At 41.4% G+C, this 18,752-nt stretch overlaps 1 protein-coding gene across 1 annotated transcript in view; it reads right to left on the minus strand.

Moving 5' to 3' along the window:
- The window catches only part of cachd1 (cache domain containing 1), an 81,580-nt gene extending 64,220 nt beyond the window's left edge, over nucleotides 1-17,360 (minus strand). The window contains exon 1 of the mRNA XM_022738330.1: nucleotides 17,112-17,360. Within this exon, the coding sequence (XP_022594051.1) occupies nucleotides 17,112-17,360 (249 nt within the window). The remainder of the gene's footprint in view (nucleotides 1-17,111) is intronic.
- Nucleotides 17,361-18,752: the final 1,392 nt, after the last annotated feature.

Below are 18,752 nucleotides of genomic sequence, written 5' to 3' on the forward strand. Positions count from 1 at the left end.
TGTTGGCCGGTCAACGTGCTGAGGGAGGCAACCTGGGAGCTGTGGTAAGGGAGGAAAACATCAGCCCTTGCTTTGCACACATGTACAGCTCCATATAGACTCGTGCATAAAAATGACGCATTTACATGAAGTGCATCATGCATTCAAAATCAAATAACACAGCTTGAGACATCACACACTGAAAAGTTTTTTCATCTAATTTGACACCTGACCTGTCAACATCGCCAGTGCTCTGCAACTACACTCTCTCTCTCTCTGTCTCTCTCTCTCTCTCTCTCTCTCACAAGTGATTTAAAAGGAGGACAGTTTATGAGTTGTGACCCTAACTTGCGGCAGGAAACCACAATGCCAAAGTACACACATAAAATACATGTACAAACACAAATCTCCTTTTTCTCTGTGCTATCCTGCAGATGCAGTTGAGGAACTCACAAATACAATCTGTATCAGAAGTCAAGAGACACATATAGAGAAGGAAGAGGTGCAAAGGAACAAAAAAAAGTGGGAAGGTAAATAAAGAATGAAGGAAAGGAGGATACTGACTGAGACTTTTCATAAACTTCCTCGCTCAAAACTTCTCCAACAGATAGGCCTAAATTTGGAGACATGTTTGAGAAAAGTACTTGGGGTTGACGGTCTCTAGAGAGATGAAAGGCAGGGAGGAAAAAAGACAGAGGAGAAAACAGAAGTGCAAACAAAGAGAGATCACTATCTGTATCCAAATCTGTTTTCGGTTTTGTCTGAGGTGAGGTACAATCAGTATTTCAATCAACAACCAACAACAAAAGTAAGGATAAAAAGACTTTCAGCCTTTTAAATATGATGAAATACACTTAGCAATAGGAGAAATAGAACCAAAAGCTTGTCTTTAAAAATGTCCCGTTTCGAATAAAACCCTGATTCACTCCTCATTTGAGGTAAATAAAATTATCTCAGAATTTACAGTCTAATTAACTACATTTCAAGTCTAGTGACTGTAGATGGCAGCTAACTACGTTGAAAGCTAGCTAACTGAAGAGACAAGGTTGGTTCCTTTACTTTTCTCCCTCGTGCACCTCTTATGGGAAGCCATATGATGCACAACGCTGCTAGAAGGGATGTTTTAAATATATAGGCACATTTCAGGTCTCTTTAAATCAAAGTTACACTACGAAGTGACATATGTTAAAATAAATCCCTGGAGGGCGGGTGGAGCCATATGTGAGTAAGCACAACTGCCCTGCAAGGGCTACTGCACTCAGAAGGAAAACACAAGCACCCGCAAGGAAAAAAAAATACTCCAACCCGGATCATATAAGAGAAACTGAAGCCACTGGCAGATTCCTGTTTCTTGTCAAGGCTATAGAGGCCCACATTTTCCCACTGCATCCAAAAAATATGAGTTTTCAAGGATGTTGTCTGTATGATCATTTGAGAGACACAAATGGCAAGGTCAGATTATTCTGCAGTGGGTGCATGTACACAGGCCGTACACATCACATTGAAAGAAAAAGAATGAACCAGGTTAATCTTGTCAACAACACTGGAACTACAGGTCTGTAGTAAAGTCCAACAGCAGAGAGGCTGAATTTAAATTCTCCTGGTTGTAAGTGTCATCTCCCTTCCTCATTAAGCACCACAGCATGAAGTGCAGGGTCTCAGCATGGAGTCATATAAGAACTTTCGTTACTGGACGAGCTAAGAAAAATATTTACTAACAAGGGATTAGGATTCAAATCTAAGGCATTATTTACACATATCTCATATGTGCACAATATGTAGTTAAATATATAGTTTACATTCATCAACACTAAAGCAAACCACAGGCAAACACACACACAGTGTTTGCATTTCACAGACGTGTCAAGTCGAGCTCTTAGACAGCAGGCAGGCCTATGGGGGATGTCAGCTGAATATGCATCAGTCTCTTTTTTTCTTATGCTGTCTAAACCTTGGAAACCTCTCCTATTCAGATTCATGAGTCGATCATTGCTGTGTGCAGAAGCTAACGTGTGAATGCTTTCAAAAGGGAGAGAGAGCAACAGAGACAGAGGAAGGAGAGAGAGGGAGTGTTCCCCAAGGACAGTCACAAGTTTCTGGTATGTAAATGATGAGTGGCTTTGCTGTTCTGAATGTGTGGAGAGGGAGAGCCGTGTTTCTGTTATGATGTATGCAGGAGACATATGACAGCTCCTCTCAAAGAAGAATATTCCAGTTGGTTTTCCTGCTATAACGGACAATCAAAACACCTGGTTTGGGACCTCATTAAACACCAAAATAATATTCACATATTCACATTCTAAGGGAGGGTGATGTGACAGCATGTCATTTATATATATATGTATAGAGTATATTCATATAATTGCCAATTTTCTTTTGTAGTATACAAACTATGATGATTTAAGAGAGTTTCACTTTCCATGGCTCAACATAACCCCACAATATTTCAGTGTACAGGCAGTGTTCGTCCCTTTTTTTTTAATGTGTTTTAGTTTGCTAACATTCACTGAAATTCCTGGAAAAGAAGATAAGATTGTTTACCTATTTAAATCTCTTCACTCGTGTTTCTCCAGCATTATATAGATCATATTTTTATCAATGATTTATGAGATTTGTTCTAGACCATAATGAAGGTCTGCAGATTTGATTGTGAAAGTTGTTAATGTTGGTCTCCCATTTTTGGACTTTTTTCCATAGTATACTTTGAAGCTATATAGGCAGCACTCAAGTTCTGGCTTACCTATCCATCCATCCATTAGCTATACCACTTATCCTTTGGTATGGAGCCAATCCCAGTTTACATTGGGCGAGACGTGGGGTACACGGGTTGCCAGTCTATTACAAGGCTGACATATTACACAAACAACCATTAACGCTCACATTCACACCTACGGGCAATTGAGAGTCGCCAATTAACCTCTGTGGTGGGAAGATGTCGGAATAGCAGCAGGAAACCCACGCATGCAGACATGAAGAGAACATGCAGACTCCGCAAAGAAAGGCCCCGAACTCAGAACCTTTTTGCTGTGAGGGAACAATACTCATCACTGCACCACTGTGCCACAATTCTGGCTTATATGAATTTATGATGGGCATAACAGAATGCATAACACAATAATCAAGTAGTAGTACCATAAAGTCCTGATTTGACACACACACACACACACACACACACACACAGGCAATGAAATGAAAATCAACACACTCCTGCCTGTACACAAGTGGGCACAAGCACACACAACACACAAAATGAACACATTCACAATGGTTCCTGTTCCCACAGAGCTCAGTATCAGTCTGAGAGCCCTTTCACACATAGACCAAGTAACACTGACGGATTAACGTTTCCGGAAAAGGTAAGAGATCTGCCTTGTTCACACAATCACCAGCTGCACCCCTCTGACTGGCAGTCTTGAAAACAGAGCAGATTTAAGGCTGCTGCCTGCTTCACTTCAAGGACTGCTCAGATTGTGACATAGCCTGAAATACCACTGGATTTAGGAGTCTGCCTCTAAATACAGTTAAAGTCCTATTTTTCTATCAACCAAGTGATTAATGCTTAGTGTGTTTTTGTGATTATTATTAATTTAATGACTCCATAACACATGCAGCATGATCCAATGTTCTTCCTGTAGTTATGTGAGGAAGAGCCAGAGATAATAGTGCAGAATACTGATCCAAGAACCTCTTCCCTCAGGACCACACTAAACCCGCACAAATCATACTTTCTGATGCTTCAGTGAAATCAAATTTGTAAGATTTCCACGGGGGATATTTGTTTGGAGCTACCGAGTGTGGAAAAATGCTCAAAACTGCCTGTAAATGGCTTGTATATGCTATTTTTTATCTTACATAAGACGTCACATCTTCAGTGATATAAGCATTGTCTTACTTACTTTGCACCATTGTCTAATTTATAAAGGGCATGAACTTAAAGTTAGTAGCACTGACTGAAATGTTAACACAACAATCTGAAACAGGAGCTTCCATGTATGAAAACGATTATACTGTCTTTTTTTTTCAGTCAGGACCTTCACTGGAAAATTTTGTCCAACTCCTAATGTGGAGCATCGCCAAAGCTCATTTACTGCAAATCTGACTGTAACATTTACTTAAATATCATAACTCCCCAAAAAAAGTTCCAATAAATGCACAGAAAAGGTTGCATCTGTAGAAGGGTTTGTCTCCTGGCCAGCTGCCAAGAGATGCCAGCAGAAACCCTGGCTTGCTGATGGTGCCAGCGCCTGGACTAGACAGACTGAGAAAAGCTGGCATGGCACCAGCCAGCCAAACCTGGCAACAAGCGGGCCGTCTGGAAAGAAAAAAAAAATTCTGGGAGATAGAAGTTTGGAATGATAGGAGCGGACTGGATAAGACTGGAGAGAATGATAATGTAGGTTTCTTGTAGAAAGCAAGTACTGATGTCAATTTAGATGCACACAAATACAAAGACAGACTGTCAAAGGGGTTTTCTTCTTGATAGTTCCTCCATGAAGTTCTGTTTTCCATAGCCTACCGAGTCTGCAGAAGAAAAACATTAAAGGGAGGATCTGGTGATATTCAACACCAGGTCAACAGGGAAGTCATCCTCACCCAAAAAAAAAAATGAAGTTCTTTGGAATGGTTCTCCACATTTTTTGTCTCTCTGTGGTGTTTCTGCATTGCAAGAAAATCAAACACTTTTTTTCTGACAGAAACTGATGAAATTTGAACTCGGGTCAAGAGTCAGTCTAAAAGAGTCGAGAGCAGATGCTGTTGGTTAAGCAGATGTTGAATGAATGTTTGCCAGAGTATGTCTTACGATGATCTCCTGAACCAGAGGAGTAAAACAGTTTGTCTTGTGGGTTTTTCCTTCAACTGTTTGTTCATGAAGTTTCTTTAGGTGCTTTCTTCCATTGGTTGTTTCAACCAGATGTCTGTCTAGAGCAGTAAATGCTAACTCCCCAGGTGTCTTATTGTTCGAATCAAACTGATGCTGCTGCGAGAAACCAAAAAACCCAAATAATGTCCTTGGTGTGAAAGATTTTTTCCTGAAAATCTGATTTTAAATGGACATGGGATTCAAGCAAAAACACTGAGATTGCATCAATAAATGTTAACGACAACTGGTTTTAGAGAAGGTAATCCACCCGCCTCAGTCACCAAACAACCAATTTTTTTTTTTTTTTTGTATCTTGGCAGAGAAACTAAACTGGAGACGCCACAAAGAGAACCTGAACACAGACAGAGGCAGCCAGAAAGAAAAATCAGAGGAAAACTGGCAGGTTTCTTAAACAAGTGGCCAAGAGGTAAAATGTGCTGCAAGATGATTTCAAGATGGTCCCTACGCAACAAGAGCAATATGTTTTTATGAGTCCGGGACCCAGTGTGAGACATTATGGTTATCATTTGGGCACTGAGCTGAATAAGTTAAAAACCTGAGGGCTCGTTTATTGTGCCTTACATAAATGAGCTCTGTTCTCTGCTGGGCTGACATCACAGTCGGAAGGAAATCTCCACTACAGTGCCGAATGCTAAGCTGTTGCAAAAAAAAAAAAAAAAAAAAAAAAAAAAAAAAAAATCCACCATGTCCACAAACTGGAGGTGCAGGTGAATCTCTGCACTGAAATAACTATGTGAAAAAAACATACTGGAGTTCTGAATAAACACAGAGAGCAGATTTTCTTTGTTTTCTTTGGTGATCTGGGTTAATGTTGACATGCCAACAGGAGAAACCGTCCGTCTCCATGTTACACACAAAGCCTGTTTGGTTTGTCCTAAGGCTCGTCTTCCATTACTTGTGAGTCAGTCCAGATCAAATAAGCCACTCATTTGGCAGACACATAACTGAGCTCAGAGACACTGATAGCTAAACACAGCTGCAGACACTCCATGCATGTAGCTTTATATGTGTCTGTGTTTATGTGAGGTGTGTGTGTGTGTGTGTGTGTATAGGTAGAGACAGAGATGGCGTAAGAGTGTGACTTTATGTGTTTACATGTGTTTGAAGCGCCGAAAATGTCATTTCAGTGTCTTCCCATTTTTCATCTCCCACTCAAAGCTCTTACACTTCTCCTTGCCTCCTAATTAGCAAGCTGTATCACATTTTCCCCCCTTGCCATTTTCTCTGCGAGAATAAAAACACTGCATCTCTTTTCATCTTCCGACCAGCCTTGTCTTACGGAGATAGAGGCAGAAAGTCCAAAGTTCATCTCATTAGCCCCGGTCACTTCCTGACTCATCTTCAAAAGGTGGCGAAACAGCAGAAGACAAAAGGCACAGGACACAGTTTCATATACCACCACCCACAGACACAATTACACCGAGAAATAGGAATGGGTAGCAGAGGAGATGAGAAGACGACACTGGTGGAGAAGACAGACAAAGGAGAAACTAGGAACAAAAGTGCAGACACCATCTTGTCAGACCGCTCAAGAGACCTAAAGGCATGAAGGAAAACAAAAGAAAAAGAAAAACACATTGTGACACTTTTTTTCTCCCTTTCAATACCGTAAGACCATCTTAATATGAAAGCATATAAACCACAGAACTTGCAAACCCCATTGGAGCAAGGTTTTAAGCCTTCACTTATTTCTCAATTCAACTTTTCCAGCAATGTTGAATCCAACAAAAACCATACATGAAAGTTATAATATCAGACCAAGACAGTAAAAGAGCTGCAGCTGCAACAAAAATAGAACTATAACCACAACGCGTAAGGTATTCTTTGACATTTAAGGAAATAGCAGTTTGCTCTCTAGCTGAGAGTTAAAAGACTGACTACCCCCTCCCTGTGTTAAAGAATGAAGCTGGAGTCGGAAGACAGTTAGCTTAGCTTAACTGGAGGAGCAGAGGGATAAGTACGGGAGAGAGACATAATTTAAGCAAGCAATCCTCCATAAAACCACACACTGTTACCATTATTGTTTGGCGTTTAGGTGTGTTTTTGAACTTTGAACAAAGCCTGGCTAATTATCCCCTGCTTACAGTCTATGCTAAGCTAAGTGCTAAGGCTAACTGCCTCCCACGATCAATTTTCTCATCCAAGTCTGAGCAAGCTTATTTTCCAAAATGTTAAACTATTCCTTCACCCAAAATTTTGTTTAGCTTCCTTGAAGTTAAATGGTTTACATACAATATTAGCCGGAAGCAGCTCAATGAAACCACAGTCAGTGATGTAACCATTAGTAAAGGGGTTATAAGTAATACCCTAAAAGCCCGCATTGGGAGCAAACAATTGCAACACTACACTTCCTAGCTTATGTGGCTAATGTTAGCTACATCATAGATTACTTAGACCTACCTGCCCAACAAACACACCGACTCATTCATAAGTATTCATGCTGCCAGAGCTCTGCACCTTTAAACCGGTGCACACATTGATTTGTGAGAAACCAATCCACAATTCAAAGAGCACAGAAAGTAAAAAGAACTAGAGAAGCACCTGGGGGTACTTCCCAGCAAATACTCAGAGCCAGACCCCACTGCCTATTGAGAAAGCTTGAAATCTCAGCAGCCACTGAGGTGACAGAAGAGTGACCGAGAAGTTTGTGCAAATATTTCCTACTCACAGTCAACCTTCTGGAGATACAGGGTTTCTGTGTTGAAGCAGTTCATGTTTGTGACTGACTAACTGAGCCGACCCTCACAACCCTGTGACCGCAGTGTGAGAGAAGCGTCATATAAGTCCTCACCATCAGAGACAAAGATGCAAACTGCTGTGACAGTAGCTGTGTTTTGTGTTTGTGTGTACAAGACTCCACAGTTTGAGAACCTGCCATTTCTTGGCTTCCCCCGATGCACATTGTCTCTTCCACTCTTCCGTCCTTCCCACCCCCTGCACCAAATTTAGCATTTTTCCCTGCACCCTTAACCACCCTTTGCCTCAAGGAAGAACCCCAAAGCCTACTGTTACATATGCACAGTCAGGTCTTCACCCAAACGGCTGCACCTATCCAAATAAAAAAATCCTGCAAACAGGAAAATAAACTTGGATGGAAATTCGAGACATTGCTTCTCGGTAACTGAAGGTTGGGTTTACTGTGAGTTTATGTATGCAACACGGAGCTCTGAGAGAGAGGCATAAACAGAGAGAGAAAAGAGAAAAGAGGCATGAAAAACTGTCTGATCTGCTTCTCCACAGTAGGAGCTCCAACTCTCTCCTCATCGAGAATGCAAAGCCTCTTCTGCATGAGTGTGTGTGCATACTGAGGGGGATGGGGGCCTTACAAATGCATAGTGTCTGGGGGAGGGAGCTGGTCCCTCAACTCTCCTTGCCCTCCCAAATGGGTATTTTGCTCACTGCCCCCTTGCCTTCACCACAAGCACCCTCCCCCCCTTTTTGCTTTCCCTCTCTCCCTCTCTCTCTCTCTTTCAGGGAAAGTTCATTTTGAGTCTGGCCCATTGTGGCGAGTAAAGGGACTGACTTGCTAAGGGGTGGCCTGAGGTCCCCTGGCTCACACTGCCAGGTCAGCCCTGTTGGAGCTAACTAAGTAACACTGGCAGGAATCTGGAGAGAGACAAAAAAGAAGAAGAACACAAAGCCTGGATCACTAATAAAGATCCTTTTCTCTCTCTCATTGGTTGCATTTGTTATCACTTTGTGTGTGTGTGTGTGTGTGAGTGTGAGTGTGTGTGTGTGTGTGTGTGTTGAAGGTGTGTGTGTCTGTGCCAGTGTGTGCAAGAAGTAGAGTGTGAGCCTGTGTGAAGAAAGACAAGGCAGAGTGGGTGATAGTGAAAGGGAGATAAAGAGTGAGAGAGGTAATAGAGAAAGAGGGAATCATTCATTTTAAAAATGGAGAATGAGCTGATTAAACACTGCCAGTTAATTAGTTCTCCTCTTTAATACGCAGAGGACGGAGTTAGCTACTTTCACTGAAAACCTGGAGGGCTCAGCTGTATGAAGATAAACGAGGCTCAGTTCAATACACAGAATATTAGTGCTGGAAAGATGAAACAGTTCTTATGTCACCATACAGTGTATATCTTAATGAATATCTATCTCAATATGTGATGGTATGTTTCACAATTTTTTGACACAAAACAGATAATTACAACTTGTGATTAATCGGTAATGATGATAATTAGTCAGCCCAAGCCATCTACAAATTGCTTATTTTGTCTGACCAACAGTCTCCAACTCAAAGATATTCAGTTTACAATGCTATGAAACACACAAACGGTTGCACTGATTAATACTACTAACTAATCAATTATTCAGCTCTATGCATGATTATGATACAATACACAGATGTAGACACGTGCATGTATGCGCACATGCGAGTGTCATCCTGATGTTTATCTCAGGTAAAACTGATAACGACAGGATGTTTGCAGCTGGAAAAAAAAAGAAGAAGAAGCACTTTCCCTAATCAGACCATGTTTAACTGTATTGCACTAAGATAGCAATGTTCCGTCTAGATTCTTAACATCTGAGGAGCCTGGCATTTCAGGGCAGGTCAGTATGAGATACGAGCAGGGAAAGATAGAGAGCAAGGAAAAGCAGACAAAAAGGCAAAGGCTGAGGAAGCTGCAAAAACACTGCAAAACCAATTTAAGTCAAGGCCAAACAGAGAGGAGGCCTACTTCAACTGAGAAATGTGGGAAACAGATCAAAAAGCGGTCAGATAAATGATCTGGCCACGACAGTACAGACAGATTTAAACCACAACAGCTGGTGCAGAAGGGGAAGAACATCAGTTTCATGCTCCATCCCGACCACAGTCCAGCAGGAGCCAAGAGACGGTGCACTAGGCTGTACTTACACTGGCAAAAAAATTAAAATGGATCTGATTGAAATGAATGGGAGTCGTGTCGTCCAAAAGCTCTGAAGAGAAAAAAAAAAAACAACATATCCCTCAAAATGTTTCTCCCCCCATATCTTTCTTCCAGCAAACTTCTAGCACAAAGTTAACTGAAACAGTTGGCTGTCGGTAGATTCAAAGAAAGACGATACATGACGTCTGTTCAGGTCTCTGTGGAGGCAATTTGGCAAATGTTAAAAATGAGTATGGCCAAGTTTTGAAATGGAAAATAAAGGCACATTGATTGATTTTGGTTTTTTAATGAGGGATGAGGAATAGGTGTAATTTTACAAAATTTCAATTATAAGTAATCAAACTTTTCTTGGGTTCCAATATCTTTCTACTGGATTCTTCAGTCATCCCGATGTACAACTTGAACTAATAGGGCAGCAATAAGACAAGAGTCAGAGTGAAAAACTCACCAATCATGATTATAAGACTTTATACACTTTTTAATAGCAAAGCCCATGAAACCAACCAGTGATCTCATGCAAGAATTCATTTCATTCATTCACACAAGTATTTAAGACAAAAAAATTGGAAATAAGGCTGTCTTTCTTCAGTTAAGAAGCAACAAGGTTTCTGTCTGACAGCAGCACTTGATTCCCTGTCTCGTCCAACAAGTGTGGGGACTTCACCGTGTCTGGTGTGTGTACGGTTTGGAGGTTGGAGACACTGCGGTGCAAGGCGGTTGGACTGAGGCCAAGACATACAAGCAGCCCTACATTTAATGAAAACGTGGCCCTTTGCTCTGTTCTCCCCTCCATTGTGATGGGAAGATAAAGGTAACAGTCGACAGAACTGGGCTGTTTCCCTGGGTTTTGAACAGGCCAAGAATTTTAAAGACTGATATGAAAGTCATGCCAAGTTTTAAAACTCTGCAGACGTTGCTGTGGGACTTTGCAGCTGTTGGCAGAGAGCCTGTTTTTTTTTAATGAATAAATAAGATCCTTAATTTCAGTGTAACAATGCAACATTTAAAATACAGAAAAGTTTAGTTTGGAAAGGAGGTCACATACAAACAACTTATCACCCCAGTTACCACGTTCATTTTTAATTCAGCTCGAATAAAAACAAAAAATGAAAAGACATAACTCTAAAAAGGACACACGCAAACAGAACAGAAAAACATGGAGTTATAAATTCTTCATGTATCAGCAGCAACTTGGGACGAAGAATCCAATAACTGAGCGTGAAAGCAAGTAAGTGTAAAAAAAAAAAAAAAAAAAAGCCTCCTGTTAATACCAGTTTGGACCAAAAGCAACAGTTAAAATAGAAAAAGGTGCAGAGGGTTGAGCATAGCCACAAAGGGCTCATAAACCACTGAGGTACGTCAAGATATATGGCTGGACTCAAAACCAACAAATGCAAAACACCTGTAGGAGGAAGTTTGAGTGTATCGATGGGTCGACAAAACACAGGACTTTCGCATGGGAGACCGTTGCTTTTTTTCCTCCGTAAGGAAATACGTACTTTACTTTTTTAACTCAAACCATGATCTTAGCCTAAACCTAACCAAACCGCGACTGTTCATCAACCTTTATCAAGTTCGTATTATTGTTACCATGACGATGAAGATCCAGTGCGCCAGCCGCTGGTAGGCTGCTATGGGTCGTATCCAAGCAGCAACCTCCACAGACAGCTAGTGGAGGAGGAGGAAAATATTTTGCCATTGGCGTGAACGGCTAAAGCATAGTATCTAATATGGCTCCTAAGTCTGATCCCAAACAAGGTTCACTACTTGTCGAAAGACATCAGTATGCTTTAAACTAAGTGTTTGTCAGACTGTCTAACATTGTCCGAAAACTTCCCAACATCAAAACTGCGTCAATCAGCAACTATTTTTTTTTTTTTTACTTTCTGAAAGAATCAATCCAACGATGATGCCATGCCCACGTAACGCAGCTATCGGCCAGGTGTGTGGAGGTGAGAGACTATGCAGCGTTTGAACTTATCAAGCTCTTCTTCCACACAATTACCTCTATAACTTTTCGTACAGTCTTTCGAACACCTACCTTAGGTATTAAAAGGTGAACACGGGTTACTAGAATCAGACAGGAAAACTACAGTATCCCTTTCAGCAGAAAAAACTTCTTGGCTACAAAGACGCTTGAATGCAACGTTATTAAATGAATGTGACCACAAAACACAAAATGTTATAAAACCTAGATTCTGTGGTTTAGCTGTGATAAGACCTTGAGGGTCTTGTGTGAAGTTGTGAAAGGGAATAAAGAGGTACTTCACCAGCAACCTTAGAATTTAGCTCAGTATCCCACTTTATACATGGATTGTAACAAATAACAAGGAGCAGTATCCATCCTCCGCCATTGGTAAGTTCCCATATTCTGTCATTTGCAACAGGGCACCAACTGGAAATAGTTGGTTATATTATGTAACCTCTGTGCCCTGAGGGAAGGGGAACAAAAAGAGCTCCATTATATCCTCAACAAGACAAGTTCAAGAATGTGCTTAGAGATATATTTGACACACAAGTGTTCGTTTGCCCTTTGGATGAGTGTTTTTGTGAAGAAAAAATGTTATACATGTCCTCTTCTTTCATAAAGCCTGTGTTATATATACTATTACATATTCAATTGAACATGCAGTCAACATCTACCAGCCCTGCATGGAAAGCTATAACATGGCAGATTAGATTATTAGCTTATAATTATTAATTGAAAATAATTGGACATTTGCAATGGCGCAAAACAAAGAGAAACACAGACTCTAAGTGAAAAGAGAGGATGAGAGAGAGATAGTTATAGTCCCACATGTAGCAGAGGGCCTGCGAGGCTCAGAGTAACCTTGACTGTTTGAGCACACAGCCATGTAGGCAATGCAGTAAGAGGCAAGAAGACTTTGAAGCTGTGCTGCAGAGAACCTAGCAGGAATCCTGATGTCCCGCTGCACATCCTCAAACCCCCCTCCTCCCTATCTGCCCGTCTCTGCAATGGATTCAACATAAAGCAAGGAAAAGAGAAGAAACGCAGCGAACGCACCCCAGAGACAGACAAAGGAGAGAGATTCAAATAAAGGCAGGTGGAACGAAGGAAGACATTCATACATGGTAAAACAAACCTAATCAAATTGTCTGGTCCAAGTGAAAGAAAACAACAAAGCAGGAATCTGGGCTCTGTTGCCCTTGGACCAAACCCAAACCAGAAAATCACAGGCTAATGACAGCGCCAGAGCTGCCCCCAATTTTCCCTTTTCCTGCACAAACCTCCACTGCCCTCAAATTACTATCAATATTCAATTAGGGGGCCGGGGATACAGGACGAGCTGGCCTCAATAACAAACCACACTTCTCTTTGGATTATGACCCTTAAAACTAACACAGTGAAATTTCCTGCATAAATAATCAGCGTAATAAGGCGTAAATACCCTCTCAGTAAAAGCAATTGGGTCTTGGACTTTTGACACAGTGATGAGTGATCTCTCCTTGGCTTCACAATCTATGCATGCCTTTACGATGAAGTTTCCAACAGTGATGGAGCCCATGTTGCTGTAGCTGTAGGTGGGAACATGTACCGTGGTCCTGGCTCTGGCGGGCGCCCACGTGACAAGAGTAGCACCAGGCACCACGTTTTTTTTTGTTTTTTTTTTTAATAACACGGAAAAGGGAAAGGAGGTTGAATTTCATATTTAGACCCAAGCCTAAATCCAGATTGCCATGTAAAACCTCCTGCTTTAAGCCACAGAAAATCTGTCATGGAACGCTCATTAGTTACATATCAGAGAAGTCTACTTTCACAACAACCAGACAGAGGAGTTGCACACAAGAAATCAGTGTCATAAATCTTTCTGAAAGATAAGACATAGTTTCTGGGAGCGGAAGATTAAACAGAGAGAGGTCTGAGAGAGAAAGCCAGACACCGACGAATCAAAGATACAACAAATAGTGTGAATTAGCAGCAGCTCAACAAAAGCTACACTGAAGCCTTTTCAAGTAGATAACACATCAAACACAAGGACATTGTGATTTGTAAATAATGTGAAAGTAGAATATTTCCACATAATGGAATAATGGAAACAGAACTGACATCACCACTGTAGTAAACAGCTGAAATAATTGTTCTAGAGGCTACAGAATACACTGATAAAGACACCAACTGTAAAAGAAAGGGCTGCAACTAACCATTGTTTTGCCTGACCAACAGCAAACACACACCCACAGATATGAGCGTTTACTTTCATACCACACAAAGAAAAGCACCAAATCATCATATTTTAGAGGCTGGAACCTGCAAATGTTTGGCATCCATGCTTAAAAATGACTCCAATCCGATATCAACATGGTAGCCAGTTATTTTTATGTTGATTGACTAATCAGCTCTGAAATATCGATGCTGTGTTATTGTTATGAACCTGTACCCTTTACAGTTAATCCATAATCAGATTTAAATGAATTGTAGACAACTGTAGCAGAAGTGTGTCTTTAAAAAAAGAAAAAAAAAAAGCTTTTAAAATATTAAGCTGAGAAAACACATACTACGCTGAAAGCTTTGAAAAGTTGACCTATCAACTTAAACAAAGTGTCAACTGTACACCCTTATGTCCCCTGATAATTGAGTAACTCAATGACAGATTGAACAAGGCTGACCCAGTGACTCAGTGAAGCACTGACAAGGCGAGCCTCAAATTACACATCTGCCAGAGAATGAGGGGTGGAGTGGAGAGGGTTAGAATTACAGTTTAAATGGAGATGCTGGGATGTTCACTTAATAGGAAAAACCTTCAGATCTCATCTGAAACAGTACAGCACTAAGAGATAAAGAATGTCAGCTGAAAGTCAATGATTCTGTTTGGATAAAAACATGTGGAGAAAAAAAAAAACAAACAAAACACTGTGGAAAAATCGCCTCCAAATCAGCCTCCAGCACTGCACAGGGAAAAAATGGAAATGCCAAAGAGACAGAAAGATAAAGTGAAATCCAGTTCAACTGACACACCTGCAGTCTGAGAGTCAGGCCACATATGAGCAGCAGAGCAGGTGTCCGCACAGCCAGCATGGCAGACAGATTCCTGCAGTTGTTTTCACGGGCAGATGCAGGCTGTTTTCACTGGATGCACGTCTCTTACATTCGAGGAAAACCGCCTTCACAAATCCATGAAATGCACCGTTTCTATCAAACTCTCATTAGCTTCTTGCCAAGTCAGATTTTCACAGCTTGTACAACAACACGATCGTCTCAAACCTGTTTTCCCACGATACAGAGGAATGATGCCGAATGCATGTTTTTTCATGATGATTTGACAGGGCAATATAAAATTTAAATGAGTCATGAAATATTAAGTGAGAGTGACAAAAGCCGTAATTGTTTTGCATTAATTGCATCTTTGAAGCTGATAGAAGAATTTTTCTCTGAGGAGAGAAAAGAAAAAGAAAAAATGGCAGAGATGGAAGGAAAAGAAGAACACTGAAATTTAAAGGGGAGTGATCAATGTTTTGTGCATACAACAGCAACAAAATGGGGAGAGGAGGAAAAAGACAGAAACTGAGGATAAACCGAAGCTCAGGTCACGAGTGGTGACAAAGGCGGATCCATGGGGATCAGAGGAAGCCCTCAAAGCCGCCTCCCAGAGCTGGGATGAAGGCGGCTCTGTGTGGAAGCAGAGAAGATGAAACACCATTTGGGGCTGGGGCCCCCCTGCTGCCTCGCCTCTGTGTTCAGGGCCTGTGAGCTCCTCTGCCTCTGAAGTGCAAAAAAAAAAAAAAAACCCTCACACCCAGCAGCACCCAGCACTGCTGCACCCTGCGCCTTCTGCCATTTGGTGACTCGGTGCAGCTCGACACAGACGGACGTGGCAGAGAGGTGTTTCTGCTAGGTTTTCATAGTGGATGTATAAAGGAAATATCTACATTTCAGAAGCTACAAAAGGTGGTATTTTTTTGGTATATTCACTGAATTGTTGCTGACACTTTTTGTGGATCCACTAATCAATTAATTAACTAAACATCTCAGTTCAACACTCAATAATCAATCAGTGTTTAATATATGAATATGCTCTTCAAAATGTGGGGTTTCTGGTCATAAAAAATGATCCCTACGACTCCAACAACGCAGAAAAATGACACAACCACGAACCATGTTACTTCAAAATAAAAAACACAAATCATGTCAGTAGAAGCTGAAACTATGAACTAAATTAATCTATCATTTGATGATTAATTAATGTGTTAGGCACAAAATGCCAAAGACAAAAAAAGAAGAATGGCTCCATCTTCTCAGATTCAAAAATCTGCTCCTTTTCTCCTTTATATAGACATACTTGTAAACTGAATACATTTGGGTTTTAAACTGATGGATGGACATGACAAGCATTTTGAAGGTGTCTCCTTATGAGAACTGGGAACTTCTGAAGGGCATTTTCTGACATTTTACCAAACTTAACAATTAACCAAGGGAAACGCTGGCTGCAGCTAGGTGTAATCAAATCTGATCAAACCACAGCTGATGTCTCTGTCCACATGCTATGCAAACTCAATCTGATTAATTGTCTGCATTTATTCATAAACAGCATCAGTTCTCATTGTGTCCAAAAGCTGGTTTTCTGAATGGACTTCAGGCTGCAATCAAATAAAAAGGGATTTAACCGCATAAACCGATGTACCTACATTTTCTCTGATCCTCCTGCAGACTACCCAGCTGAATTATCACTTGCTTTTTTTTTTTTTTTTACCCGTACAATGGCATGTGTCAGTCTTTATAACGAGGCATAAATCATCTGACCTCCACCTCACAGTTAACTGTATCAAGCTGGTGCTATTTAGGAAGGATAGAGGCCGATCCTTTCATAGAAAGTACAATGAAATGTTGCTTCACGGCTGACTGCTCATGATGATCATCGTGGGTGACAGTTTATCCTTGTGTTTCATTTGCCTGTCCGGCGGACACAGGCAAACGCGCACACATCCAGTGTGTCAAGATACATGTGATCTTTGGTTAGAAAAAAAAGAAACCAGATGAGGAAGGAAATAAAAGGTGAAACACAAGCTACCCAGGAACACCGAACCTCCAGCGTGTTGATGTCCCAGATAAACGCGTCCTAACTTCAAAGCGCCTGTTGTTGCACTGCAACACAGAGCGGAGCAACACTGGCAACTAAAGAGCTTATTGTTTCGTAACACTGCAACATTTCTGTCAACAAAGTTTCCCCTTGTGATTATTACATTGTTTTAGTGTGTAGCTGTATTTCACCAACTCTGTTTGAGCCACTTTTTTGGGGGGGTGGGTTGGGGGGGGTTTCAAACCGGCTACAGCTCGAAGTGCCACATGAATACCTCACAGTTTCACACAAAAACAAATTCAACGGCAATAAAAAAAAAATACCCTCTTTCTCTTTTACCTGCATAGTAAAGACTCCCAGCTCCTGAGAGGACAGCTTTTTCATTTGATCGGCCAAAACTTGCGCTTCTTCCAGGATGGAAAACTCCGACTCAGCTCCGCAATATCCACAAGAAAGAGCTGAGCAGATTAAAACGAAGCTCCACGAAAAAGCCAACAAGCCCGTGTTAAACCGAAGGTGTTTATCCCGGAAAGCAGCGCGCGTATTCGGCGTCAAAACCACGAATCTCCCCTCTGTCCGCCTCGCCATGATGGCTGTGGGTCTGCAGGCTGGAGAAACACGGGAGTCTGAACTGGTGGCGGAGGGAAAAAAAAAAACTTCAAGGGAAACTACTTTTACAACTTTGCAGCGTTGAGGACGTGTGCTCTTTCTCTCCTGTGCGAGTCTCCGAAAACATTTCTGGCCGCGCAAACCATCGCACCTCCTTGAAATCCCGCAAGAGAAGAAAACATATCCATGCGTGAAAGAGGATATGGCTTTTCTTTTCTTTTCTTTTTTTTAAAACGCTGTCGGTGTTCCGTCTTCGATCAGTCTCTCCAACTCCTGGAAGTCTGGCAAAGTGTGTGTGTGTGTGTGTGCGTGTGTGTGTGTGTGTGTATGTGTGAGCCGGAGAATCACCACAGTGGGGGTGAAAGTGGGAGGCGTGGAAAACACAAGAGTCCTACCGGAGCCTGGATCTCTGGATCAATGGATCAGGGTTTCATTATGCCTTCAACCGGGCTACTGCTGGGAAAGGAGCCATCGTAATAAAAACCTGCATTTGAGGCGTAACCCACAAAGTAGCCTCCATAAACAGCCAGGGATTTTTTTATCTTTATGATTAAGTTACAGATGAATCATCCGTTGCAAGGTTTTTGAAAACGTCCACAACCCCTTGGTTGATTATAAAAAAAAACCTTTAAGGACATGAGACCATATCAGTGACTGACCCCTCAGCATTTCATTCTTTAACATTTTGTTCAGCCTTTTTTTGCAACATAAAACCCTTTTAACTGTTAACTCCACTCCAACTTGTAATGGGGGGTGAATTAATTAACATATCAACTGCATGCATTACTCACTCTTTTGTCATGGGGTCCATTTTGTGATGAATGAGTCCTCAAAATATTCTATTCATGGCAGTGCCCTTTATGAGCCCTAGATGTGGCGTTACTTACAGCCTCTTACACATGTCCTTTTGTTTAGGCTGCAGGATCATTGGATGTTTTTTGAAAACAGCACTGTGTCTGTGTGATAGAGTGTTGTAAAACAACAGTTGTCATTCAAATTCCAAAAAAATAGAATAAAATGAATAAAGAGACACTTTTTCTTTATTTCCATCCGGGAGAGCAGATGATGCAAAGGTCCACACAGGTACGTATAGAAAGCTGTGCTGGTGATACATGTACCACTGTGGTATCACTTCTCTGTACATGAAACCGATGCGTGGGAAAACAAAGTGCAGCATTTGTAAGAACATGAATGAAAGCAGTACTATGGGTGTAGTAACCGTCAGACACTCCACTCCTGTAAGAATCCACTTCATGGTTTCACTACAGCTTCACTTTGACTTTGGCGGAGCAGCTTTGAGAAAGAGCAAAGGCTTGTGTGTGTGTGTGTGTGTGTGTGTGTGTGTGTGTGTGTGTGTGTGTGTGTGTGTGT

This window comes from Seriola dumerili, unplaced genomic scaffold (genome assembly GCF_002260705.1).
Source record: "Seriola dumerili isolate Sdu_G_001 unplaced genomic scaffold, Sdu_1.0 BDQW01000002.1, whole genome shotgun sequence".
Taxonomy (NCBI): domain Eukaryota; kingdom Metazoa; phylum Chordata; class Actinopteri; order Carangiformes; family Carangidae; genus Seriola; species Seriola dumerili.